Genomic DNA, 26,264 nt, shown 5'->3' on the forward strand with positions numbered 1-26,264 from the left:
TTGAGAATTTTACAAGTTTCCCTAAGTATGCCAAAGTTAATGAGCCTTCATTAGTAATTTTAAGATATGCGAGTTCCTCCAAAGGAGTGGTGCCAAACCTCCCCCTGCCCCATGAGCCACTTGAAAATTGGCGAGGGTCCTGGCGGACCACTAAATGATTTTTCTGCCTCCTGTATGAATTGTAATGCACTGTGCTAGACGCTGTAGGATATTTAATCATATTTTATTTCTTGCACTGCGTTTTGTTGCATTACAGTTAGAATTCCACACTGACTTTCCCCCCGCTGCTTCCTCTTGCTCGTTCTTTTGTGTTGCTAATCCTCTCCACAATATTCAATGGCCTCCCACCACAATATTCAATGGCCTCCCCCCCCCCCCATATGTCCTGCTCACCTGGATGGACCATCAGTTTCTAAGAACGATGGAGCAGGCGCTGTGCCTGCCGTACTTAGCAGACACAACACAGACCGCATGAATGAAGCTCAGCTGCAGTTTGGAAGCCCCTGCTCTGGAGTACTGAAATTATCTCAGTTCTGGGAGGTGGAATGGCTCTGTACGGGTGTGATATATGTGCAGGCTGCGTGTGCATGAGCCCCACTAGAGGGCTGGCAGACTGCGAGTGTGGGTCTTCGGTTAAAAAATATTAGTGCCCTCCCCGTGGGTGGCGCTGTGGGCTAAACCACAGAGCCTAGGACTTGCCGATCAGAAGGTCGGCAGTTCGAATCCCCGCGACGGGGTGAGCTCCCGTTGCTTGGTCCCTGCTCCTGCCAACCCAGCAGTTCGAAAGCATGTCAAAGTGCAAGTAGATAAATAGGTACCATTCCAGTGGGAAGGTAAATGGTGTTTCGTTTCTGTGTGCTGCTCTGGTTCGCCAGAAGCGGCTTAGTCATGCTGGCCACATGACCCGGAAGCTGTACACCGGCTCCCTTGGCCAATAAAGTGAGATGAGCGTCGCAACGCCAGAGTCGGCCACAACTGGACCTAATGGTCAGGGGTCCCTTTACCTTTACCTTTTACCACCCACCCCAGTAAGGCTGGTGGCCAATATCAGCTTTTCAACATCACGGTGTATCGCCAGCCAAACAGCGCGGTCTGGTGATATGCCGCGATGTTGGAAGAAAAGATGCCCTGGCCTCTGCCCGCGAGACACCAGGTGAAACTGCCCCAGCTCTCACCTAGAGAGCTGAGGAGGTTTCACCCAGGCTTGCAGGCTGAGACAATGCAGTTTGCTTGCGCAGCTCAGCTGGGGAATCGGGAAGGTTCCCCCTCCGCAGCTGAGACTGCCCCAGTGCTCTCGCAGCTTGCCCACAAGCGGGAGAAGCATCGGGGCTCCTTTAACTGCTCACTGCAGAAAGTGGCAACCGTGCTCCCCTCAGCTGAGCAGTTTCACAGAGCCCCCACCCCACCGTCAGCTTGCAGGAGCCAGCGCTGGGCTGGGGTCTCCTTTAACTGCTCAACTGAGGCAAGGGCAGCTGCACACTCCTCGGTTTAGCAGTTTAAATATGCAAAGGGAGGAACAAGCTGTATTGGCACCTTGCCCAACTGGGCAAGCCCTCACTCCTTGTACTGCTTTGCATACCCTGAGAAAGGGGACTTTCAGCTAGCCAATTTCCAGCTTAGGTAAAGGTAAAGGGATCCCTGACCATTAGATCCAGTCGTGACCGACTCTGGGGTTGCGGCGCTCATCTCGCTTTATTGACCGAGGGAGCCGGCATACAACTTCCGGGTCATGTGGCCAGCATGACTAAGCCGCTTCTGGAGAACCAGAGCAGTGCACGGAACTGCTGTTTACCTTCCCGCCGGAGCGGTACCTATTTATCTACTTGCACTTTGACGTGCTTTCGAACTGCTAGGTTGGCAGGAGCAGGGACCGAGCAACGGGAGCCCACCCCCTCGCAGGGATTCGAACCGCCGACCTTCTGATCGGCAAGTCCTAGGCTCTGTGGTTTAACCAGAGCAGCGCACGGAAACACCGTTCAGCTTCCCGCCGGAGCGGTAGCACCCACTTTAAGCTGCTCATCTTGACTTGCCAACAAGGCTTCTTCTCACTGTCAGACAATCATACCTCGTTTTCTGTCTTGGGCGGAGGACACTCAAAAACATCAAAGCCGTTTGACAGCCCGATTTTCCTGTCTTCTGGCCCCCTCTCCTCGGCCTTCCAATACCCCCATCTCTCTTGCACCCTGCTTGGCTTTTCAATGATGTCTGCCACCCTGGTCCGCAGCTGGGCAGACTCTGTGGTTTCCAGCACTGCCTCCTTCGCAGGGAGTGGCGGCAAAGAGTTCAAGATGACGGAGCCTGGTCTCAGAGACATCAAGACGGGGCCTGCGGGCAACAGGAAGGAGCATTTGGCACAAAGATCAGAGGATTTCAGAACAGACTCTGAAGACTCACAGAGGTTTTTAGAGCCAGGCCAGTGAATGACAGAAAGAAGCAGATTTCACTCATTCCAGTAATGAAGCCTGTGAGGACTGATGATATACAGTGGTACCTTGGGTTAAGTACAGTGGTACCTCAGGCTACATACGCTTCAGGTTACATATGCTTCAGGTTACAGACTCCGCTAACCCAGAAATAGTGCTTCAGGTTAAGAACTTTGCTTCAGGATGAGAACAGAAATCGTGCTCTGGCAGCAGTGGGAGGCCCCATTAGCTAAAGTTTTACCTCAGCTTAAGAACAGTTTCAGGTTAAGTACGAACCTCTGGAACGAATTAAGTACTTAACCCAAGGTACCACTGTACTCAATTCGTTCCAGAGGTCCGTTCTTAACCTGAAACTGTTCTCAACCTGAAGCACCACTTTAGCTAATGGGGCCTCCCGCTGCCGCTGCGCCGCCAGAGCACGATTTCTGTTCTCACCCTGAAGCAAAGTTCTTAACCCGAGGTACTATTTCTGGGTTAGCGGAGCTTCTAACCTGAAGCGTATGTAACCTGAAGCGTATGTAACCCGAGGTAGCACTGTACTCTGCACTAGAGAAAGTACACACAACTAGAGCTGGGCGATATCAGATTTTCAACATTGTGACATATCACCAGCCAAACATCGTGATATAGGGATACACTGCGATGTTGAAAAGCGGAGGGAGGAACAAGCTGCATTGGGCCTAGCCCCATGAGGCACCAGAGTGAATCTGCCTCAGCTCTGTCGGCAGAGCAGCGGCTGTTTCACCCCAGCACCTTGCAGGGCCGAAGCCGATGCAGCCAGTGTGGTGTAGTGGTTAAGAGCAATAGACTCGTAATCTGGGGAACCGGGTTCGCGTCTCCGCTCCTCCGCATGCAGCTGCTGGGTGACCTTGGGCTAGTCACATTTCTCTGAAGTCTCTCAGCCCCACTCACCTCACAGAGTGTTTGTTGTGGAGGAGGAAGGGAAAGGAGAATGTTAGCCGCTTTGAGACTCCTTTGGGCAGTGATAAAGCGGGATATCAAATCCAAACTCTTCTTCTTCTTCTTCTTCTTCTCTTTCCTCCACACACTGGGCCACTGGCGTCGGAAAAAGTCCCTCTGCCGCCAACTCTTGGCACACTGAGGGAAGAATGAGCTGCATCAGTCCCAGCAGCTCGCTCCTCCCTCAGTTTGAGGGCCAAAGCGCAATGAGGCCCTCAACTGGCGACGGTACAGTGCGGGTGAAGGTGCCATTGCGCTCTTGCCCTCAAACCGTTCCTGGGCGATGTATTGACACATAGTTTATTTCTCACATTTTGCCCAATTTCTTTGGCTAGGCCAAAAGAGAATGATTCTTCCATGCACCAGAGCTCCTCAGCGAGCTAAGCAGGAAAGTCTTATGGGCCTCTCTTGCTGCATGCAACTCCCAAGGAGGACTCAAGCCTTGGAGACTGTCTCAGGTGATCATTACACATTCACTGCAGAGGTGCAGGGCCTACATTTCTGTAGCTTCATGTCTCAACGTTGCTCATGCTTAAAGCAGGGGCAGGGGCAGGGAATCTCCAGACCATGAGCCAAATTTGGCCTGCCAGGCCTCCTTTGGCCCACGAGGCTGTTTCCCCTGTGCCTGCCCGATACCTGATGTCCAGTGTTGGGTAGGTACCAACATGGCTACAAAGGAGTGACTGAGCTTATGATGAGCTCCTTAACGGGAGCAAGGTGTGCTCATACCGCAGATGCTCGGGTTGCGAACATGATCCGTGCGGGATGCACGTTCGCAACCTGCAGTGTCTGCAACCCGCAGTGGCGCGTCTGCGCACACGCAGGTTGTGATTCAGCGCTTCTGCACATGCGCAAAGTGCGATTTAGGGCTTCTGCACATGCGTGACCGCCGAAGCCCGGAAGTAACCCGTTCTGGTGCTTCCATGTTTCGGTGGTCCGTAACCTGAAAAAACACCACCTGAAGCGTCTGTTACCTGAGGTATGACTGTACTACCATTCAGATGATGGGCAGGGAAGCACACCTTCCATAGAACTGTAAGGGATCACGAGGGTCATCTAGTCCAACCCCCTGCAACCCAGGAATGTTTGGCCTGACGTGGGGCTCAAAACCACAACCTTGAGGTTAAAGTCTCATGCTCGACCGACAGAGATATCCGAGCAGTTTCCAGTTACGCCAAGTGGTTTCAACAGAAAGAAGAAGAAGAAGAGTTTGGATTTGATATCCCGCTTTATCACTACCCTAAGGAGTCTCAAAGTGGCTAACAATCTCCTTTCCCTTCCTCCCCCACAACAAACACTCTATGAGGTGAGACTGAGAGACTTCAGAGAAGTGTGACTAGCCCAAGGTCACCCAGCAGCTGCATGTGGAGGAGCGGGGAAGCGAACCCGGTTCACCAGATTACGAGCCCATCGCTCTTAACTACTACACCACACTGTCACTATGGGAACAGCAAAGCCAGGCAGCAGGTGGGGAGGACAGTGAGAAATATGGGAGGTTGGCGCTTGAAGGGCATCTTGCGCAGGGTCCCCGCTCAAACCTAGCAACGCTCCTACAGGTGTGTCGCTCACCTGATCCTCTAGTTCTGCCGTTAACACAATGCAGACCAGAGAAAGGAGGACATCATTTTGATTCAGGCCCTTTGGGACTCACTGACCTTTATTACTGCCACTTAGCCATTCTTGTGCCGTCAGGGCTGGCTGGGCTCCAGCTGTCATCGGGTAGATGTCTTCCTGGTACGATTCAGACTGCAGAGAGATACCAGAGCACACTGGCTTACGTCTGAGCAAGTGCCGCCCCCCCCCCCAGCCCTGTTTAGAAGCCACCCGGCAAAAGCCAGGGGAGATTCACTCACCCGACGCGGAACTATCATCGACACCGGCTCTATCAGGTACTTGGCTGGGATCAGTTTGTAGAATCGGAAGATCTCGCAGGAAGAGACATCCAGACCCCTCTTTGGCATGAAACCTAAAGACCAAGGAAGCAGGGAGGAGAAGGAGGAGAAGGAGGAGAAGAAGAAGAAGAAGAAGAAGAAGAAGAAGAAGAAGAAGAAGAAGAAGAAGAGGAGGAGGAGTTTGGATTTGATATCCCGCCTTTCACTCCCTTTAAGGAGTCTCAAAGCGGCTAACATTCTCCTTTCCCTTCCTCCCCCACAACAAACACTCTGTGAGGTGAGTGGGGCTGAGAGACTTCAGAGAAGTGTGACTAGCCCTAGGTCACCCAGCAGCTGCGTGTGGTTTAGCAGGGAATCGAACCCGGTTCCCCAGATTACGAGTCCACCGCTCTTAACCACTACACCACACTGGCTCCCAGAAGTGTTATGGCAGTGTGAAACTAGACATGCACTGGCCAACACTGCTAATAAAACTGGCAATTACCACAACCCCATCATGCAAATCTGTGGTGTGACTGCATTCGGAATACTGCGAACAGATCCCGTCGCCTGACCTCCAAAAGCTGGAAAAGGTTCAGAGAAGTGCAGCCAAAATGATCGAGGCATAGATAAAACTATCAGTGGCCACTAGCCATGATGGTCGTGTTCTGCCTCTACTGCTGGAGGCAGTAAGTTTCTGAATACACTGGACACTCGGGTTGCAAACTTGATCCGTGCGGGATGCACGTTCGCAACCCGCAGCGGCATATCTGCACACGCGTGGGTTGCGATTCGGCGCTTCTGTACATGTGCAAAGCACAATTTAGTGCTTCTGCACATGCGCAACCGCCGAAACCTGTTCCGGTACTTCTGGGTTTTGGCGGTCCGTAACCCGAAAAAACGCAAGCTGAAGCGTCTGTAACCCGAGGTGTGACTGTACTACTTGTGAGGAAGCACAAGTGCAGAGCTCCATTTCTGCTTACAAGTTTCCCACAACATCTAGTTGGCCACTGCAAAAGCAGATTGCTGGATTAGGTGGGCCACTGATTGAGGGAGGCACTTACGAGGTCCTTAACATGGGGCCTAAAACTCCAGCTGCTCCTTTTCCTCTACGAACATGCAGGGAGACTTGTAGGGGGGAAACAGAGAGCAGGGAGCAGGGTTGGCCTCTTATGTCTTTACCTCCCATCCAGCACTTACGACATTGTCTTTCTCCAACCGTCACAGAACACACTGCTTCCCTCTCTGTGCAATTTTTCTCTCCCATCCAACTCCTCTTAAACGTTGCTGCCTCCGTCTCCAACCTGATGTGGGATCACCAGGGAACAAGTTGGAAAACTCTCCTGTCTCTTTAACAGCCGCTCCGTTTTTCTCACTGCCTCACCCTTGGTTTGCTTTGCGGCAAAATCTACAGTGGCAAGCGGGAAGTGACTTGCGTCAGGAAAAGCCCAGAGCTACTGTTGAGAAGTGTTGGGATGCAACTCAGCTTGCAGGAGGCTGATGTGTTTGCTTGGGAAAGCGTGGGAGGAAGAGCCTGTTTTAGACTGTCCTTTCCAACCTACGTAATTGGTGCTGACCTTTTCTCAGGCATTAGACCTCTCAGGGTTGCCGATCTCATTTCCTAGGGCTTGTTAAATTTTTCAACTTCCAAAATGAGGGGTTCTGAAAAGTTGAAGCATGACTTGGGGATTCAAAAGATATTTTGGCTACGTTAATATACCGTATTTTTCGCTCTATAAGACGCACCAGACCACAAGATGCACCTAGTTTTTGGAGGAGGAAAACAAGAAAAAAAATATTCTGAATCTCAGAAGCCAGAACAGCAAGAGGGATCGCTGCGCAGTGAAAGCAGCAATCCCTCTTGCTGTTCTGGCTTCTGGGATAGCCGTGCAGCCTGCATTCGCTCCATAAGACACACACACATTTCCCCTTACTTTTTAGGAGAGAAAAAGTGAGTCTTATAGAGCAAAAAATACGGTAATTTAGAATCATAGAATTGTAGAGTTGGAGGGATTCAGAGGATCATCTGTACTGCAGGAATATGCAGCTGTCCCATTCGGGGATCGAACCTGCGACCTTGGCATTATCAGCACCATGCTCTAATCTACTGAGCTATTCAGTTTTGCTTGGGAAGTAAAACTGTGTAAAACTGCATAGTAATCATTAAAAATGACTAAGTTCTTGTAGCTATTATTATTGTTATTGTTATTAGGCATTAACTGATCTTTTCAGAAGGTAAAATTAAAATTCTTTGGTTTTCCAAAAGCAGTTTTTGTGCTTCTTCACCAAACATAGACGGGCCAAGCTAAACATTGTCTGATCATAAAAAGAATAGCAGGCTTGAATTCCTCACACCCAAAAACATATTTTTAAGACCCTCTCACTGAAGAAGTTTGCAAAAATTAAATTCGCCCCCTAAAATGACACACCCTACTCATTTCCTCCTCCTTTGCTTTTCTCCTTGAGAGGAGAGACATCCTTTGTGTCTCTACCTTAGACACACAGAACCAGGATCTTTTCTCTCAAACATGCATTTCCTGTAATAAAAGTAACTTTCTAATTTTCCTAAACTCAGAGTCTCCATGTAATTACATCCAGGGCAAAGTGTGCTCTTCCAACAGACATTCAGTATTAACTTCCAACTTCCGCGGAGCGTTTTAACTAGAAAATGCCAACAGCTACACCCTCCTCCTCTGCAGTTGGGGGGCTGTTTAAAGAGACTGAGGATTCAGCTGGGCTATAGCCAACCAATCCCCCCCCTTTGCACCCCCAGAGAAGGAGGCCTGTTAGTTGGAACAGAAAATGGTCGCTCTATGGTGCAGTTGCATATTCAGATGGAAGCTTCATTTGTTTAAAACCGAGTTAAAAGACACTGCTTCCCCCCCTGGGAACTCCGCTGGGAATTGTAGCTTTGTGAAGAGCTAAACTACAGTTCCCAGGATTATTGGGGGGGGGGGGGGAAGCCTTGTATGCTGTGTACACAGCTAAAGGGGGGGGGAGGTCTCTTAGAATGGTATTTTTGAATAGCCGGAAGTAAAGCAATAGTTCTCTGATGAAATTCCCTCAGTGGCAAAAGGGAAGCGGCGAAAAGAAGAACCTCAGCCACATTGCACAGCTGTGACAAAACTGAAGGGAAGGAGGAACAGAGCGAGGCCCGTTATCTTCCCATGACCAGCTGCCTCTTGCCCTATCGGTTGTTCACGGACACCCCTTTATCGCACATCACCAGCAATGAAAATGGCGGCAAGCTCACCGACTCCTTTCTGGGGCAAAGGGGAGCGGTACTCCATCAGGTAATTTAGGTATGGCTTCTCCGAACTTATCTCGTAGTACCTGATGTTCCCGTCGCCCTAGAGATAAGGGAGAGACAAGAGGGCAGTGTTGTATCCAAGAGAAGGGTGTGCTTGGCTCCCGACACACCATTTGGGGGAAGACATTTCATGGTCCCCAGCTAAAGAATCCTGCCACCGTTCTTAACTCGCTCAAGTGCCCGTTCCACGTGGAGAGCAGTTTCAACGGCCAGGCATGGGAATCTAGTTATTGCACAAGTTTTATTTATAGTCTTGCCCACATACTTAAGACTCTGTAGCAAGGGCAAGGACTCACCTTGCCCAGCACATACAGCATGTGTGTGTCCGAGTCATAGAAAGGAAACAAGAGACCCGAGGAACCGTCCATATCTTCCTCTACTAAAGGCACGGAAAGGTCACCCTGCGTGAGGAAACCAGAAACGACAGCTATAAAGTGGCAAAACACAACAAGAACAACAAATGCAGTTCTGGAAGGATTTAGAGCAGGGGCCGCCAACCTTTTGGGGCCACTGGGCACATAGGGCGTTTGCACCAGTCACAAAATGGCGGCTGTGGGGGCCTGGCATAAAACAAAATGGCTGCCACATCTAAAAGAGCAGAGAAAGTGACACAAAATGGCGCAGGCATGCCATGCCCCACATCAGCCACTGTTGTGCTCTCTCACAGAGAGAAGCTCTTTGCACATCTCTGTCCATAATTGCTTTGATTTGTTTGTTTGCTTGCCGTCCATCTGGCTGGGTTGCCCCAGCCACTCTGGGCGGCTCCCAACAAAAAAAAAATTACTAAAAGCACAATACAACATCACCCACTAAAAGCTTCCCTGAACAGGGCTGCCTTCAGATGTCTTTTAAAAAGCACATAGCTGTTTATCCGTCTGATACTAGATTTGAATGAGCTTTAAAGATTTAGTGTGTGCGCATGGCCTAAACAGCAGAGAGAGAGACAGAGCTGAAGTGTTGATCTGTGATGGAGCCATTAGCGTGGCGAGTGCCTGACGTGGTTTGCTGAGCAATTCACCTGATCCCAAAGTGCAATTTGCCTGTTGTTCCACCTCGATGTCCCCGTGGAGAGCAGCTTTTTCATGTTTCCTAGAAACAAAACTTTATTCACTCTGTGAGACTTGTTGTTTGCTTCCTGCAAGAAGACATGGCGTGTTACTCAGAGGAAATCAAGCACACCAAACGCTGCTTCTTTCAGTGAAACTCATCTGCACCTGCCTATTGTCTGAAGTTTTGAAAACCCTCCACCATCAAAATTCACAGCTTTTGCTTATCTCCCTGTACAGCTGATGCAGCAATATATGATTTGGAAGCCATACCAGACTCATTTAAGGTAGGACTGTCAAGGCAGGGCTTGTCAGGCCTCTTGGGGAACGCCAGTGTGCTCCTGGGGAACGATCACATTACACACCAGCTGATGAATCATCTGAGCTAGAAAACTACATAAAGGACTGTCTTCTTAAAGGCTTATCTTGCAGGACCCTCTTGCGTTTTCCACTTGCGTATACCACAGGCCTTGGGACACAGAAACACTTCACAGGAGCAATGAAGAGGGTAACTGGGAATCAGGATCCCAGGTAGATAAGTGACAGGAGCAAGCCAGCAGTAAATCACACCCTGCCTGTTGAAGTTAACTCTTTATTAGCAAGAATAGGATCTGCACGGACTTGGCTGAGCATCAAGCCTAATGAGCACAGCAGCTCATCCCCAGTACAGTGGTACCTCGGGTTAAGTACTTAATTTGTTCCAGAGGTCCGTACTTAACCTGAAACTGTTCTTAACCTGAAGCACCACTTTAGCTAATGGGGCCTCCCGCTGCTGCAGCGCTGCCGGAGCACGATTTCTGTTCTCATCCTGAAGCAAAGTTCTTAACCTGAAGCGCTATTTCTGGGTTAGCGGAGTCTGTAACCTGAAGCGTATGTAACCCGAGGTACCACTGTAGTTCTTGCCCCATGGATCAATTGCCCAGACTAAAGGTTCCTGTCTCCCCATAGCCATCTATGTCTCCTTTCCAGGTCCCCCCCCTCCCCAAGCAATCGGAGACTGCACCTGCATGCCTTGTTCTTCCCACTTCATGCCTTTTCTGGTTCTGGGAGACCAGGTAGGAGGGTAGCTTGTTGCAGCAGAAGGGGAAGACATCCTTGCTTCTTCGCCCACTTGACTCATCTCTGCCTCTTGGTCTCCCACTCACCAGCTTCCACTTCTGAACTTCTCTCAGCCACAGACTGTCTTAGCACACTCAGCCCTGTTATGCCTTTAGCTTCTGACACCAGCTCTTCCCAATCTTTTCCCTCTGATTACTCGTCATCGTCCCACCTAAGCTCTCAGCCTTCTACCCTGTGTGGTTCCCTCCCACTATTCCTGTGAGTCCAACCGGTCCAGGACAATGCATCAGGCTGGACACTGAATAATGAGGGGGATACCGTATTTTTCACTCCATAAGGTGCACCTGACCATAAGGCGCACCAACTTTTTTTTTTGGGGGGGGGGTAATTCAAGAAAAAAAATATGCAGCTCTTGGGGGTTTTTGCAGGAGGTGGGGGAAGTGAGAGAGCCTCGCTCTGTCCCTTCCCCCACCTCCCGCAAAAGCCAGGGGTAGCCGCGCAAAGCCTCCCCAGGGCAGTGGGATAAAGGCTCCCCGCTGCCCTGCGAAGGTTTCGTGGGCTGCCCCAGAAGCGCTTTCCCCTACCGCCAGCCCCAAAGAACAGGTCAGGGCTGGCAGGGGAAGCCCGGGTCCCGTCCCCCCCATCCCCAGGGACTACACATTCACTCCATAAGACACACAGACATTTCCCCTTAGATTTTAAGAGGGAAAAAGTGCGTCTTATGGAGCGAAAAATACGGTACTTTAGAAATGAACTGAATGACCTATGACTGACTTCTGCCTCCCTCAAAATGTGGCGATTATGGTGCAAAATAACGGGCGTAGCCCCAAGGCGGCCTTTGGGGAGGGACATTGGGCCCACCAACCCATCTAAGCTTGATTGACACTCCCCACCTGAAAGAGAAGGTAACTGCAAGCAGTCAAGTGATGATCTTAATGTCATGGACGGCAGCCGAGTCACCTTCCCACTCCTAAACTGCCTATATCAAGCTAGGCTGCCAGCCCATCCGATGTGAAAAAGAGTTGTGATTCCAATTCAGAATCAATTCATCATGATTCAGGAGCAGGAGAAGCTAACTTTGAAAGTGCTGCCCAGCTGCAGAACAGAATAAGGCTGTAAATGACAGCAGCTCTGGTTTATGTCCCCAGATGTAAACCTGGTGTAGGATCTAAGCTAGATCTTCTGATCTAGACCCTGCTGTTTCAGAGAAAGATGCACCCCACCTTCTGACCTGCAGACCTATCCTTCTCCTCTGCACAAGAGAGAACATCCTTTCAGCCATCTAAAACAAACAGCAAGCAGTCTTCCCGCGTGGCGCTATCTCGCCAGCCCTGCATACCTGTAAGACAGTTCCTGCTCGTGGGTCAATGACCCTTATCTTCCTGTCCCTGCAGGCCGTGGCCAAGAGGCTCCCGTCTGTGTTGAACGACATGGAAAGAATGACGTCCGTGTGGAAGTGGATTGTCTTCACCGGGGTCTGAATGACAGACTCTTTGGTGTCAAGGTTCCAGATCATGATCTGAAGGCAAAGAGAGGGGCATTCATGAATGTTTCCAGAGCTCCCCACCCACAGTGCAGACAACGCACAAAAAGATCAGTGACTACTCCCAACGCTATGCAACTTGGTCAAATTACACACAGCACATTTCCGTGTTTTTCCCTGGGCAAAATTTATGCAGCTTCTGCTAGCCCTGCATGGGGTGCAAATGCTCCAGCCCCTGAACACTGAAAACTACACCCAGCAATGAATCTGGCTTGTGAAGTTTCAGGAGACATCACCACCCACTTTTACTTCATTCCTTTGCAAGCATTAAGGACTAGAAAATCCCAATTTGTTGCTGGCTTTGATGAAAATTGAGGTTCGTGTTTGACACGGATAGTTCAGCTGGTTAGAGCCTGGTGCTGATAATGCCAAGGTTGCAGGTTTGATCTTTATATGGGACAGTTGCATGTTCCTGCATGGCAGGGATTGGACTAGAATCGCCAGATGATCCTCAGGGTCCCTTCCAACTCTACAATTCTGCGCCTGAATTCTGCAACCAATACCATATTCTGTGGTCTTGCAGAACTGTAGCATATTTATTTGCAATTCAGGCTTATATGGCGCTTTTCGCAAATAACAACAACATGCCACCTCCCTACACACAAACACACACATACATACACATAATCTAAAGAAACAAGTTGTGGGAACATCCTGATAGGCAATTCTGGGCTGGCTTATCCATTGCCCCGCGCCCCTGGAATTTTTACCCCTCTCTTGCTTTGTGTTCTCTATGCATGCTGGGAATAGACTGTGGCCACCATGTTTTGGAAGCCAGGAAGTAACTATGATGCAAAATCCTCTAGCTGTGGCAGAGACTTATAACAGGGGACCAGTCCACTGTCCCTCAGACCTTGTGGGGGGCCAGGCTATATTTTGGAAGGTGGGGGAAAGAACAACAAATTCCTATGCCCCACAAATAACCCAGAGATGCATTTTAAATAAAAGGACACATTCTACTCATGTAAAAATACGCTGATTCCCAGACCGTCTGCAGGCCAGATTTAGAAGGCGATTGGGCCGGATCTGGCCCCCGGGCCTTAGTTTGCCTACCCATGACTTATAACCTCTCATTCATTTCACACACCTCAGATACTCTGCCCAAGACCCTCCCCCCATGGAAGCAGAACAGAACAACAGCATGTTGATGCTTGAAATGAAGGTTCAGAAGACCCCGACTCACTTTGTAATCATAGCCGGTGCTGAAAAGGATGTTGCTCGCAGTTGGGTGCCATTCGATGAGGCCCACCCTTCGCGAATGACCAAGAAGCTCCTTCTGTGCATTTGTGATGTTTGTTGTGAGTAAATGGTGAGGAATGTTCCAGACTTTAACCTAAGAGACACAGCAGTGCAGAGACTTTAAGCCAGCTCCGTTAATCAACACCTGCCATTAGCAGCAGCAATCAGGACTAATAAGTCTTAATCAGTAGTTGAGGGCAGTGGCGTAGTGTGGGGGGTGCAGGGGGGGCCGGCCGCACCGGGCGCAACATCTGGGGGGGGGGGGCGAGCTCGCACTCGCAGCTCTCTGCCCCTACCTGGCTCCACGGGTTAGGGGGCGCAAATTACTTGCCTTGCCCCGGGTGCTTACAACCCACGCTACGCCACTGGTTGAGGGTAAAGGAATGTGGGATGGAGAGATGGTTTGCAGGGGGTGGCAGAGGGGCAGGAACAATGCGCACCCAGTGCATATCGAACCCTCACAGTCTAGGTAGGAATCCATCCTGTCCCTTGTTTCCGCCATGTGGGCCACCAAGTGTCTATGCACAAACAAAGGTAACACCAAGTCAAGAGAGATGTTCCACCTGACCAGTGAGAGTTGTGCTTTCCATTTCCCCCCCCCCCCAAAAGGGGGGCAGGATATCTGATCTGTCTCACTTCCTGCATTACTGCTTTAGGGTGGAAGCGTCAAACCAGGACCTCAAGAAGTCTCAACTGAACTATTTATTTGCATTTCTCACCCTGCCTACAAAGAATGGCATTCTGGCCTCGCAACAACCTTATGAACTCAGTCAAGTTAAACCTGGCTCTAACATCCAAACCTACTGCTCCAACAACAGTATCTCCTTGTTACTTTATCAGCTGTCCCTTGGAACCTTCCTAGCAAATGATGAGGCCTTTAGAACTAGTGTAAACATGTTGCGGCCCAGTCTCCACCATCATCAAAAACACCTTGATGCCTTTTGTGCTCCTACCTCTCTCTTGAATTCTGAATCACTAACCAGTGTTAAGCTCGCACCAGCATTTTCAGTGTGGTTACATCCACTCTACAGGAGGCAACCACAACCGGAAACATATTTGCCGGCTTTGGTTTGAGCTAACCATGGTTAGGGGGAGGCGGGTGGCGCTGTGGGTTAAACCACAGAGCCTAGGACTTGCTGATCAAAAGGTCAGCAGTTCGAATCCCTGCGACGGGGTGAGCTCCCGTTGCTCGGTCCCTACTCCTGCCAACCTAGCAGTTCAAAAGCACACCAGTGCAAGTAGATAAATAGGTACTGCTCTGGCAGGAAGATAAACGGCGTTTCCGTGCGCTGCTCTGGTTCGACAGAAGCAGCTTTGTCATGCTGGCCACATGATCCGGAAGCTGTACGCCAGCTCCCTCGGCCAATAAAGGGAGATGAGCGCCGCAACCCCAGAGTCGGCCACGACTGGACCTAATGGTCAGGGGTCCCTTTACCTTTAACCATGGTTAGAACAGTGCTGACTTAACACTAACTACAGCTATGAAAGGAAAGGGGGTGAGCCTATGGGATAATCTCCATCTTCTAACCATAGTTAGGAAACTAGGCAGCCTTCTGTCTGCACCTGACAGGGGTTATATCGCTCCAGAGGTTCCAAAAACTTACAGTGGTATCTTCAGAGCACGAGGCTATTACAAAGTCATCAAAAGGGTTCCACTTAATGTCTAAAACATTCCCTTTGTGCCCACAGATGCGAGGGTAATGCGGGTCCAGTTTTCCTGTCTGGAAACAAACAGAAAGATTTAGTTCCCAAACTGCAACGTCTCTGATAAGGCCTGTCAATCGACATAAAGCAAAACAGAACTCTCCAGTGTGTCTTGTCCTTCATGGTTTTATCTTGACCCCTTAATGTCTCTTGGAGCCATTTCCTACCCATATTAAACCACCAGTATCAACAGTTGCCATAACTTGATTGTGTTCCCTTTTGCAGGGATGCAAGCTACACAGACTAGGGGCTCCTTCAGATTATTTGTTTACTGAGCAGTCATCCTGAGTCGCTTGCACAAAGTTCTGTGGAAATTAGACTCATCCAGTCTTTATTGACCATTCATTCTGATTTGCTTGTGCGTGGTGTTTATACATCTTCCTGTGAATCATGTATTCATCCCACACTTTTCATTGCGTTTCTCTGTCACTTTCCTAACTGCAAAAAGTCTGCTGCTGCTTTTTTTAATTAAAAAAGTAGATTCTTGTACTAGGGTGACAGAGTGCACTGATCCACGTTGATTCTGCAATCCTAAATTTCTTCTATGCACTTGAATCCCTCCCACAAAATACTGATAATCTGGAAGCAATCCAGTAGGGAAGGACTGAAAACAAAACACATACAAATTTAGGGCGAAGAAAAACATATTTTAGAGCAGCCAAGCCAGTCTGAGAATGCCCATATGTTTAATACAAGCACTTATATTTTTCTCTCCTAAGGCAAGCTTTCCACCAGTTTCCAGCATAGCTGATTTGAAATGGAGCTGTGAGTGGTGCCTATTGGCTAGTTTCTGTGACGCCACAAATGTCACACACACCCCTCATTTCCTGATTTACTTTCACAACTTTTTTTTGAACATTTGAGGTTTGTTTGGGGTTTTTTGGATGGTGAAGGATGGACATTTAAATGAATAACCATGTATGTGTGGCTTAGGGGGAAAGACAGACCTGATGTATGAAGGAAGAGGGAAAATGATGACAAACTCAACATGGAACCAGCTGGAATATATTCTGTAATGGGTAGGTTGCAAAGCTAGACTCCCAATGCAGATTAAGAACCTGCAATAACTGCAGCTTACGTGTGTTTTCAAATACTACCCAGAAACAGCAAAGGAGAGAGGCTCTTGCATAGGAGTTTCCTTCATCTCAAGCAGTATGAATGTGGTTGCGATGTGCAACCCTGCTTGCAACACACACTGAGGATCGGAAGCCTATTTCCATTTGCATTGCAGCGTAGATAGGTGTTATATACTGAGTTGAATAGGATCCAAACTGCAGCAGTCTGATTGGTCCTAGAACAATAGGATCCAAAAGGCAGCAGTCTGATTGGTCCTAGAACAATGCAGCAGTATGACTGGTTGGCAGGAACCACCCAATCATGCTCCAGATAGAAGTGAATCCACAACCTGATTGGCTTACAGTAGAATTCCGGAATTAGCCATTCATGTGCAGCCCATTGTGTAAATAATGTATATAAAGCAGATACTTTGAGGAGACTTTCATTCATTCCTCCTCACCACTATGCGCTGAATAAAGAGCATGAAATCACTTTGCGACTCTGAGTATATTTCAATAGGAAATGCAAATTTCCAACCGCTGTTGTGGGCTGGGTATATGTTTTTACTGTGCCTCTATCTGGACTGGAGTCTTAAAATGGCCTCTTAACCTTACAGAGAGCTGAGCTAAAACACATTTTTCTTATTGTATATATTTTCACCACAAGGGGTCTGTAGCAGACAGGTGTTTTGAGGGGCGCTGTAAAGGTTAGAGAGGATTATACTAAATATGTAAGTAAGATTCTGTTGTTGCAGACCATGGTACTTTGGCTTAAAACATATATCTATTACATAAAGGAAACACAGGTGATGTGTGGCTGTTTGGAGGACGAAGATAATAATACACCCACTTTCGGCCACACCGCCACTGTTATACAACCCTCAAAAGGTTTTCCCCAGGGGGAAAAATGGTTAGTAAACCCTGTCTTAAAGGGGCAATAACCAATTAAGAGTGCTTTTGGAGAACATCTAAAGAGCTATTATAGCTACGTGAAAACGTGAGGAGGGTTTGAAATATGAGCAAGAGAAGAAACACATTAAGGCTAATAACTTCGGATGTACATATGGAGTGTTATAAGTTAAAATATGCAACATTAAAAATAAACATAGAACCCCATGGGGGATGGGAAGTCAATGGATAAATTAAATATATTATTGGTGGTAAAGTATGAACACTTTTGAAAACAAAATACATCTTTTTTTTTAAAGAGTGCTTTTTGGAATAGTCATTCAGTCCAATCACCCTGTGAATGTGTTGTCCAAAACCAGCCCCAGAATTACATACATTTACAAAAGGAAGCATTTGTGACTTTATCCTGGATGACAACCTTTTGGATATTCCTATAGCTCTATCACCATCTTTAGTACAAGAATTGGTGGCAAGTGGTTTAAGTCCTCAGTCTGGCCCCCAGCAGAGCCTCATATCCCAGGGACCCTCTCCCAAAAATATGGCTTTCTCTTATGAAAACCAATACATCTGCAAAGGGCTCACCAAGCAAGTCAGAAGAAGAAGAGTTTGGATTTGATACCCCGCTTTATCACTACCCAAAGGAGTCTCAAAGCGGCTAACAATCTCCTTTCCCTTCCTCCCCCACAACAAACACTCTGTGAGGTGAGTGGGGCTGAGAGACTTCAAAGAAGTGTGACTGGCCCAAGGTCACCCAGCAGCTGCATGTGGAGGAGCGGAGACGCGAACCCGGTTCCCCAGATTACAAGACTACCGCTCTCAACCACTACACCACACTGGTCAGGATGAGTGGGAAAGGCAAAAGGGCTCTTTAAGCCCCCTTCAACCTGCAACAACAAGCTCTTCCAGAGTCCTGGTGTTTGTATGGGCAGGGAGGAGGTCCCAGACAATTCTTCTGCAACTCAGCAGTGCGTGAGCCGCAAGCCAAATGAACCCATGCAGTGCAAAAGGAGTTTATATGGGGTTTGTGTGCATGTGTGTAAATGAGCCCTTTGCCCTAGTTCCCAGTTCATGAGAGTCAGTAGATAGATCCAATACTGTTGGCCTTTCAATCACTTTGGTTTTCAACCAGTGTGGCACCCTGGCGTGCCTTGAAGGACGGTCAGGGGTGCCGTGGGCAACACTGGCCTCTGTCCCTCTTTCCTTCCCTCCCTCCTCTGATGCCCTCTCCCATCTCTGTCTCCCAAAGTCTTGCACAGCTGTTTGTTGCAGCAGCCCTGGCTACAAGCTCCGCAGGCAAATGGTGCCTCTGTGACTGGCCAGGGGGTACTTCCCAGGCCCCTGTGGGGCAGTGTGAAGAGGCACCTCTCTTTGGGGCAGGGGGGCAGCTCACAGACCAGGGGCGGCAGCTACGGCTGCCCAGAGGACTCCCAAGGAGAGGGGAGAGGAGCTTGAGGGAACACTTTACAAGGGAGGGTGTTTGAAAAAGGACGAGAAGCTGCCAGCTCTGCAGACAAGGGGTGGCATTACTGGGCTCCTGGGCCCCACAGAGGTGCCACAAGAGAGCCGTGGGCTCAAAGAGGTTGAAAAGAAGGACACTGACAAACTGGAACGTGTCCAGAGGAGGGCAACCAAAATGGTCAAAGGCCTGGAAACGATGCCTTATGAGGAACAGCTAAGGGAGCTGGGCATGTTTAGCCTGGAGAAGAGGAGGTTAAGGGGTGATATGATAGCCATGTTCAAATATATGAAGGGATGTCACATGGAGGAGGGAGAAAGGTTGTTTTCTGCTGCTCCAGAGAAGCGGACACGGAGCAATGGATCCAAACTGCAAGAAAGAAGATTCCACCTAAACATTAGGAAGAACTTCCTGACAGTAAGAGCCGTTCGACAGTGGAATTTGCTGCCAAGGAGTGTGGTGGAGTCTCCTTCTTTGGAGGTCTTTAAGCAGAGGCTTGACAACCATATGTCAGGAGTGCTCTGATGGTGTTTCCTGCTTGGCAGGGGGTTGGACTCGATGGCCTTGTGGTCTCTTCCAACTCTATGATTCTATGAAAACCTCTGCCTTACTCCATTCAAAATATGCTCCTCTGTTAAAATGAATGGGCCATTTGGGCTTTAGGAGGTTCCATTCCCCACCGAGACGTACAGACACACAAAACCAGCTACACCTGTCAGTAAGGTGGTACTTACCTGATTTACTGGTATTACAATAAAGGCTCCTCCACCGGCACATTCGGTCACAACAGCAACGAAATGCGGGTTCACAGCGCAGAAGTGATTGTCGTGAACACTGCGGGTGATAGGCACACAGTCGTAGCACTTCTCCTTACCGGCTGCCTTGCCGTAAACATGGCGGAATTTTGAACTCCGGTACTGAGGGGACCATGACATCTGCAATGAACACAGAGAACGGAACCGTGAAGCCACCTGACCGTTCGAGATTTCAGATTCAAATGAGGACACTCTTGTATATGTAAGGTAAAAGGTAAAGGGCCCCTGGATGGTTAAGTCTAGTCAAAGGCGACTATGGGGTTGAGGTGCTCATCTTGCTTCAGGCCAAGAGAGCCGGCGTTTGTCCACAGACAGCTTTCCGGGTCATTTGGCCAGCATGACTAAACCGCTTCTGGCGCAACGGGACACCGTGACGGAAACCAGAGCGCACGGAAAAGCCGTTTACCTTGCCGCCGCAGTGGTAACTATTTATCTACTTGCACTTGTGTGCTTTCAAACTGCTAGTATGTACATGTATTTATATGCATCCCAGCAAACCCTTGGTGAATTGGGCACTTCCCCTGCATGCAAAGACAAGCTCCGGTGGATTGAACAGATGAGACTAATGGTGGGTCCAACAGTCAAGAAGGTAGTTTCTGAACACGCTGTGGAGGAAAGTGAGGGGCAGCTGGGGATTGTCAACCTGAGAAAGCAGCCCATCTAGGAGAAGGAAAACTCTCATACGAAACCTCCGCCACCTTGCGGGCTATCGGGAGAAGAAAAGGCTAAGGAGTAAACCAATGGTAGGCAAACGAAGGCCTGGGGGCCGGATCTGGCCCAATCGCCTTCTAAATCCAGCCTGCAGATGGTCCGGGAATCAACATGTTTTACATGAGCAGAATGTGCCCTTTCATTTAAAATGCATCTCTGGGTTATTTGTGGGGTCTGCCTGGTGTTTTTACATGAGTAGAATGTGTGCTGTTATTTAAAATGCATCTCTGGGTTATTTGTGGGGCATAGGAATTCGTTCATTTTTTTCAAAATATAATCCGGCCCCCGACAAGGTCTGAGGGACTGTGGACCGGCCCTCTGCTGGAAAAGTTTGCTGACCCCTGGAGTAAACCCTACACAAATCCAGAGTTGAGTCCCTAAGACACTTGAGTGGCGCCTTGTAAGCCTCCTTCTTGCAACTCCTGCAGCTAAGCCAGTGCCAAGCATATCGCTCTGCTTTCCTTTAGACCACATCAGTGAGGCTGAGAGGTCTTGTCGTCTCAGCAGCCCAGGACCTCCAGACACACTGCCAAGGCTTGCGCCCCAGGGAGCTCACTTCAGTGCCGCTAACACAGTGGTTTGACTCCATTGTCTCTTGAGACTGACGGATGCCAGCAATATAATATGTATATATGGGAATTCCTTGTAGATGACTGAAAAGAGTAAGTCAGGTTGTGTACCCACAACAATGCCCGAGGGGGAATGACTGTTGGGCGGAGTGCAGAAAGAAGCAATGCCATGGCACACCTGCAGAAGCACAGCCGGACACCTACAACTGCCCCACCTGCAACAAAACATGTCTCTTCTGTATTGGTCTCTACAGCCACAGCAGGCACTGTAGCTGCCCAGTGGTTTGATTTCCAGTGGTATGATTCTTCCATTGTCTCCCGAGACAGACGGATGCCTATTCTTACATCAATTATCACTGCCTGTCTGTCTTCACACACTCACATTCTGACACACTGCTGAACATTCTTCCCTGATTACTGTCTATCCATTTATCCTGTCTACCCTGTTGTTGTGTTGTTGTTTAGTCATTTAGTTGTGTCCAACTCTTCGTGACCCCATGGACCAGAGCACGCCAGGCACTCCTGTCTTCCACTGCCTCTCGCAGTTTGGTCAAACTCATGCTGGTAGCTTCCAGAACACTGTCCCACCATCTCGTCCTCTGTCGTCCCTTTCTCCTTGTGCCCTCCATCTTTCCCAACATCAGGGTCTTTTCCAGGGAGTCTTCTCTTCTCATGAGGTGGCCAAAGTACTGGAGCCTCAGCTTCACGATCTGTCCTTCCAGTGAGCACTCAGGGCTGATTTCCTTCAGAATGGAGAGGTTGGATCTTCTTGCAGTCCATGGGACTCTCAAGAGTCTCCTCCAGCACCATAACTCAAAAGCATCAATTCTTCAGCGATCAGCCTTCTTTATGGTCCAGCTCTCACTTCCATACACCACTACTGGGAAAACCATAGCTTTAACTATACGGACCTTTGTTGGCAAGGTGAGTTGGCTTTTTAAGCAGTTGTGTTAAACTGAGGTTGCAATCCCGTGCATGCTTACTTGAGTGTAAGCCAAACTGAACACAATGGGAATTCTTCCAAAGGACTTTCCCCCAACTTTCATAGGCTAGATTTCCTATTTGTTTATTTATTTTTTGAATTAAAAATGTTTGATAGAACGTTTATTCCCACAATGGATCTGGTTTTTAAATATTATAGAGTAGCTGCAGCTCAGATGCACCAGCAACATTTGCTTTCTGGATAGGCAGTTACAGGGAGGGGGATGCAGAAGGCAAGTTAATGAATACCAGGGCACATGTATGTATTGCAGGTCAAAAATGCCCCTCAAAAATTCCCCCTAAAGGAAAGCAGGGACAAAACGGGGGCAGTGATTAAGGATAGATACCAGAAAACAGTCTGATTAGCCAACTCTCCCTAGTTAATAAAGACAATTAGAGCACATGCACCAAACTAAATTAGCAGGGCAAAGGGGAGCAGTGATCTGAGGCAGAAAATTTTCCATTTCATAAGTTCATTCGTAACAATGAATTCCAATTACAAATAAAGTATTAGGCCGGCTTGGCAGTTTCAAAGCTTTTAGCTCTGGTTGCTAAAACAAGGAAAACAATCATGCTGGATTAGATCATTCTCCAGGACATCAAATAATTTCCCAATGCAAATTACCCTAATTTTTTCCAATTCATTTTTTTTTTTTTTAGAAAACCCACATCACTGTTGAGGAGACAGGCATACTATTAAACTCTTTCAATAGTGGCCCCCCAAAACCAGCTTCCTCTCGGCTTCACAATCAGAATAAGATGGAAATGCCAGCAGACCTTATTCTCCTGTCATCGGTCATTGCAGTGATTTTTGGGATTTTTAAACAAAACTGCTCTGGGGATTGGAGAAGAGGCTTCCTGATGACATCGTGGGTGCCTGTCAATCAGAGCTTCTGCAGTCAGTTTGCAGAATTGTGGTTCCCACCCATCTCCCTTCAGGACTTGACCTTGAACAGAAAAGTTCCTTTTGCGCTGAATGCAAAACTTCCAAACTGACGCCACTACTTGGGGGGAAAAATGTTATGTGCATCTCCACCTTCAGTCTGTTTCGTTTTGAGTTTCTGATGAGTCAGATTGAAGGTGGGAAACTACATGGTTCAGATAGCTGGCCTGATCCAGGAGGGCGATTCTTAAATTTTTATGCCAATAATAATAATAATAATTTTATTACTTATACCCGCCCATCTGGCTGGGTTTCCCTAGTTTCATGCTTAGCTCATTTAGGAACAGTTTCATGGGATGCTGCTACAATGGGATGCTGCTGCTGTCGAATGAATTATTCGTCACTCCCCGCCCCCCTCAAATAATGCAAACATTGTAAGAGAGTAAAGGTAAAGGTAAAGGGACCCCTGACCATAAGGTCCAGTCGTGACCGACTCTGGGGTTGCGGCGCTCATCTCGCTTTATTGGCCAAGGGAGCCGGCATACAGCTTCCGGGTCATGTGGCCAGCATGACTAAGCCACTCCTGGCAAACCAGAGCAGTGCATGGAAATGCCGTTTACCTTCCTGCCGGAGTGGTACCTATTTATCTACTTGCACTTTGATGTGCTTTCGAACTGCTAGGTTGGCAGGAGCTGGGACCGAGCAACGGGACCTCACCCCGTCGCGGGGATTCAAACCGCCGACCTTCTGATCTGACCTTCTGATCGGCAAGTCCTAGGCTCTGTGGTTTAACCCACAGAGCCACCTGCGTCCCGTTAAAACGAGAGTAGAAATAACCAAAATACAGCCATAACGACCAAGCCTTATGCAGCCCACCAGTCACATATTATGGCCTGCCAGGTGTGTGTGGCAAATCCTTCCTGCTTTCATTCTAAACAGCAGGTTTATCAGGCTCCTGGTGAGCCACCATACATTCACAGCAAGCTATGAAGATTTGCCCCAACATCAAACCTTAAAACATCATTACTGGCGCATAAAATAACCCAGGAAAGAACTGCATTTAATGCTAGACCAACGGCCCCCAAAGCCTTGCAAAGCTTTTACTAGACTTTTCGAAGACCCAACAGAATGGACTCGTCGACAGTCCCGTCCCCATTCCAGGAGGAAACTTTGGAAGAAGGTGCCATGACCAAAAGGTCCCTGCTCCTTGCAGTCTCTCACTTTACCACTCATAGTGAGTTTTCTGGAGCAGAGGACTCACTTGATGGACTGAGCATATGGAGCTGTTAAGAAGCTTTTATGGCAGTTTTTTCTCAACCTCGAGTCCTTAGCTATTGTTGGACTACAACTCCCATCATCCCTGTCCACTGGTCCTGCTAGTGGGGTGCAGGAAGAGGATGCTAGCGAGGGGTGTAGTCATGACTGGGACCCACCGGGGCAAGCCGGGTATGGGAAAGGTGAGGTTGGGATTGTGGGAAGTATTAATGGGGTACAATACAGTGGTACCTTGGGATACAGACACTTCAGGTTACAGACTTCGCTCACCCAGAAATAGTACCTTGGGTTAAGAACTTTGCTTCAGGATGAGAACAGAAATCGAGCGGCGGCAACGGGAGTCCCCATTAGCTAAAGTGGTACCTCAGCTTAAGAACAGTTTCAGGTTAAGAACGGACCTCCAGAACGAATTACCGTATTTTTCAGTGGTAGCATTTTATTTTACCGTATTTTTCACTCTATAAGATGCACCAGACCACAAGACACACTTAGTTTTTGGAGAAGGAAAACAAGGGAAAACATATTCTGAATCCCAGAAGCCAGAACAGCAAGAGGGATCGCTGCGCAGTGAAAGCAGCAATCCCTCTTGCTGTTCTGGCTTCTGGGATAGCTGCGCAGCCTGCATTCGCTCCATAAGACGCACACACATTTCCCCTTGCTTTTTAGGAGGGAAAAAGTGAGTCTTATAGAGCAAAAAATACGGTAAGTTCGTAACCAGAGGTACCACTGCACAGGTATCATATGCTCTATGCAGCTGACTCAGCCAACTGTCAGGCAGCTGCACTTTTGGACCAACTGAGCAGTTCAAGTAAGGCAGCCTTGAAAGGCAGCCACACACAGAGTGCATTGCAAAAAAATTGAACCAGGAAGCTAGCAGAGAATGTAAAGCAGCTGCCAGGTCCTTCCGAGGGCAAAGAAGAAATGCATACCATGATGCTTAAAAAGATCAAAAAAATCAAAAGCATATTGTGACTTGAAGAGGTCAAGTACTTTGCCAAGCAGAGCCGGAGGCTAAGCTCAAACATCTCTCTTAATCCCGCTGTACGCAGTGTGACTGTGAATAGGTGATCCTTTACACAGCAAAAAGGAATTTAACCGTCAGATTTCCTGGCACTAAACGGAGAAGAGATGGTTATCTCTCCTTCAGAAAGTAGGAGGCTGTTTGCTCCTAAGCGCTGTAGACATGTTTTTGCCGAATTATCTGCATATATGTTTGTTTATATCAGTGTAGTCTAGAAGCCCATTAAACGGGAGGATGTGTTGCTACATTGCTGCACGTTGGGAAAGTTTCCAGGCATCAGCAATATGTCACAAATAACTAGAAGGAGGGATGTGTGGGTAAGCCGGCTAGTGTTTGCTGGTTGTTGTTGTTTTGCGGGCTAGCAACTTTTGTAGACTTATTTGCACAGCTGTATGAGAAAGAGGGGAAGAGAAGAGAAAAAGGGGAGGAATGTATATGAAAACACAGAAGGAAAACTGCTCATCTCTCTCTCTCTCTCTCTCTCTCTCTCACACACACACACACACACACACACCAAGGTCTTTTTGTTTGTTTGCTGCTGTTTCTAAAAGCACTCACTTTCTCTGTTAATTGCACCAGCCCCTTCCACTATCTCACTGCTGATTTACAGGGTGAATATTCCTCCCAGAAGAATGCCATGATCCTGCAGTTCCCTACTCCAAAATATAAGGGACACGGGTGGCGCTGTGGGTTAAACCACAGAGCCTAGGATTTGCCGATCAGAAGGTCGGCGGTTCGAATCCCCACGACGGGGTGAGCTCCCGTTGCTCGGTCCCAGCTCCTGTCAACCTAGAAGTTCGAAAGCACGTCAAAGTGCAAGTAGATAAATAGGTACCACTCCGGCGGGAAGGTAAACGGCGTTTCTGTGCGCTGCTCTGGTTCGCCAGAAGCGGCTTCATCATGCTGGCCACAGGACCCGGAAGCTGTATGCCGGCTCCCTTGGCCAATAAAGCGAAATGAGCGCCGCAACCCCAGAGTCGGCCACGACTGGACCTAATGGTCAGGGGTCCCTTTACCTTTACTCCAAAATATGGCACTGATCATGCCCCTAAGGCTTAAGTCTCTCCATCTTTTTCCATCCTAGCTTTGAAGAGCTGCTGGCTCTCTAACCACCTCCATTCTTCCTTCCAGATCCTGGGAACGTGGCAGGTGGTACCACCTGTCCGAATGTCCCATCACATCAAGAGATCCCTGCTCATGGAAAACCAGCAAGTCAGGGAAGAGGTCTGCTCCCTGAAGAGCTAGTTTTCTGTAGGCAAAAAGGAAGCAAAACCAAATCAAAACACCGCAAGATTACAGAACTATGGACCCTTTCTTAAAATAACCAACCAGAAAATGGATATATCGGGTTAAACAGAAGTAAAGTTAAGATCCGGTTACACTACTCTGTACGTTTGGTAGCCTTTTTGCCCATTTTAGTCACTGGTGTTCTAA

The 26,264-nt window shown here is 48.5% G+C and overlaps 1 protein-coding gene across 2 annotated transcripts in view; it reads right to left on the reverse strand.

Moving 5' to 3' along the window:
* CORO2A (coronin 2A) overlaps nucleotides 1-26,264 on the reverse strand; it is a 66,428-nt gene that overhangs the window by 4,079 nt on the left and 36,085 nt on the right. For both annotated transcript variants that reach the window (XM_083420174.1, XM_083420175.1), the window contains exons 2-11: nucleotides 19,310-19,510; nucleotides 15,056-15,172; nucleotides 13,396-13,545; nucleotides 12,009-12,188; nucleotides 9,583-9,699; nucleotides 8,861-8,965; nucleotides 8,508-8,604; nucleotides 5,237-5,349; nucleotides 5,039-5,129; nucleotides 2,066-2,325 (exon numbers count right to left, since the gene is read on the reverse strand). In XM_083420174.1, coding sequence (XP_083276300.1) covers nucleotides 2,066-2,325; nucleotides 5,039-5,129; nucleotides 5,237-5,349; nucleotides 8,508-8,604; nucleotides 8,861-8,965; nucleotides 9,583-9,699; nucleotides 12,009-12,188; nucleotides 13,396-13,545; nucleotides 15,056-15,172; nucleotides 19,310-19,510 — 1,431 coding nt within the window. The remainder of the gene's footprint in view (nucleotides 1-2,065; nucleotides 2,326-5,038; nucleotides 5,130-5,236; nucleotides 5,350-8,507; nucleotides 8,605-8,860; nucleotides 8,966-9,582; nucleotides 9,700-12,008; nucleotides 12,189-13,395; nucleotides 13,546-15,055; nucleotides 15,173-19,309; nucleotides 19,511-26,264) is intronic.

This window comes from Podarcis tiliguerta (assembly GCF_965153285.1).
Source record: "Podarcis tiliguerta genome assembly, chromosome: 17".
NCBI lineage: Eukaryota > Metazoa > Chordata > Lepidosauria > Squamata > Lacertidae > Podarcis > Podarcis tiliguerta.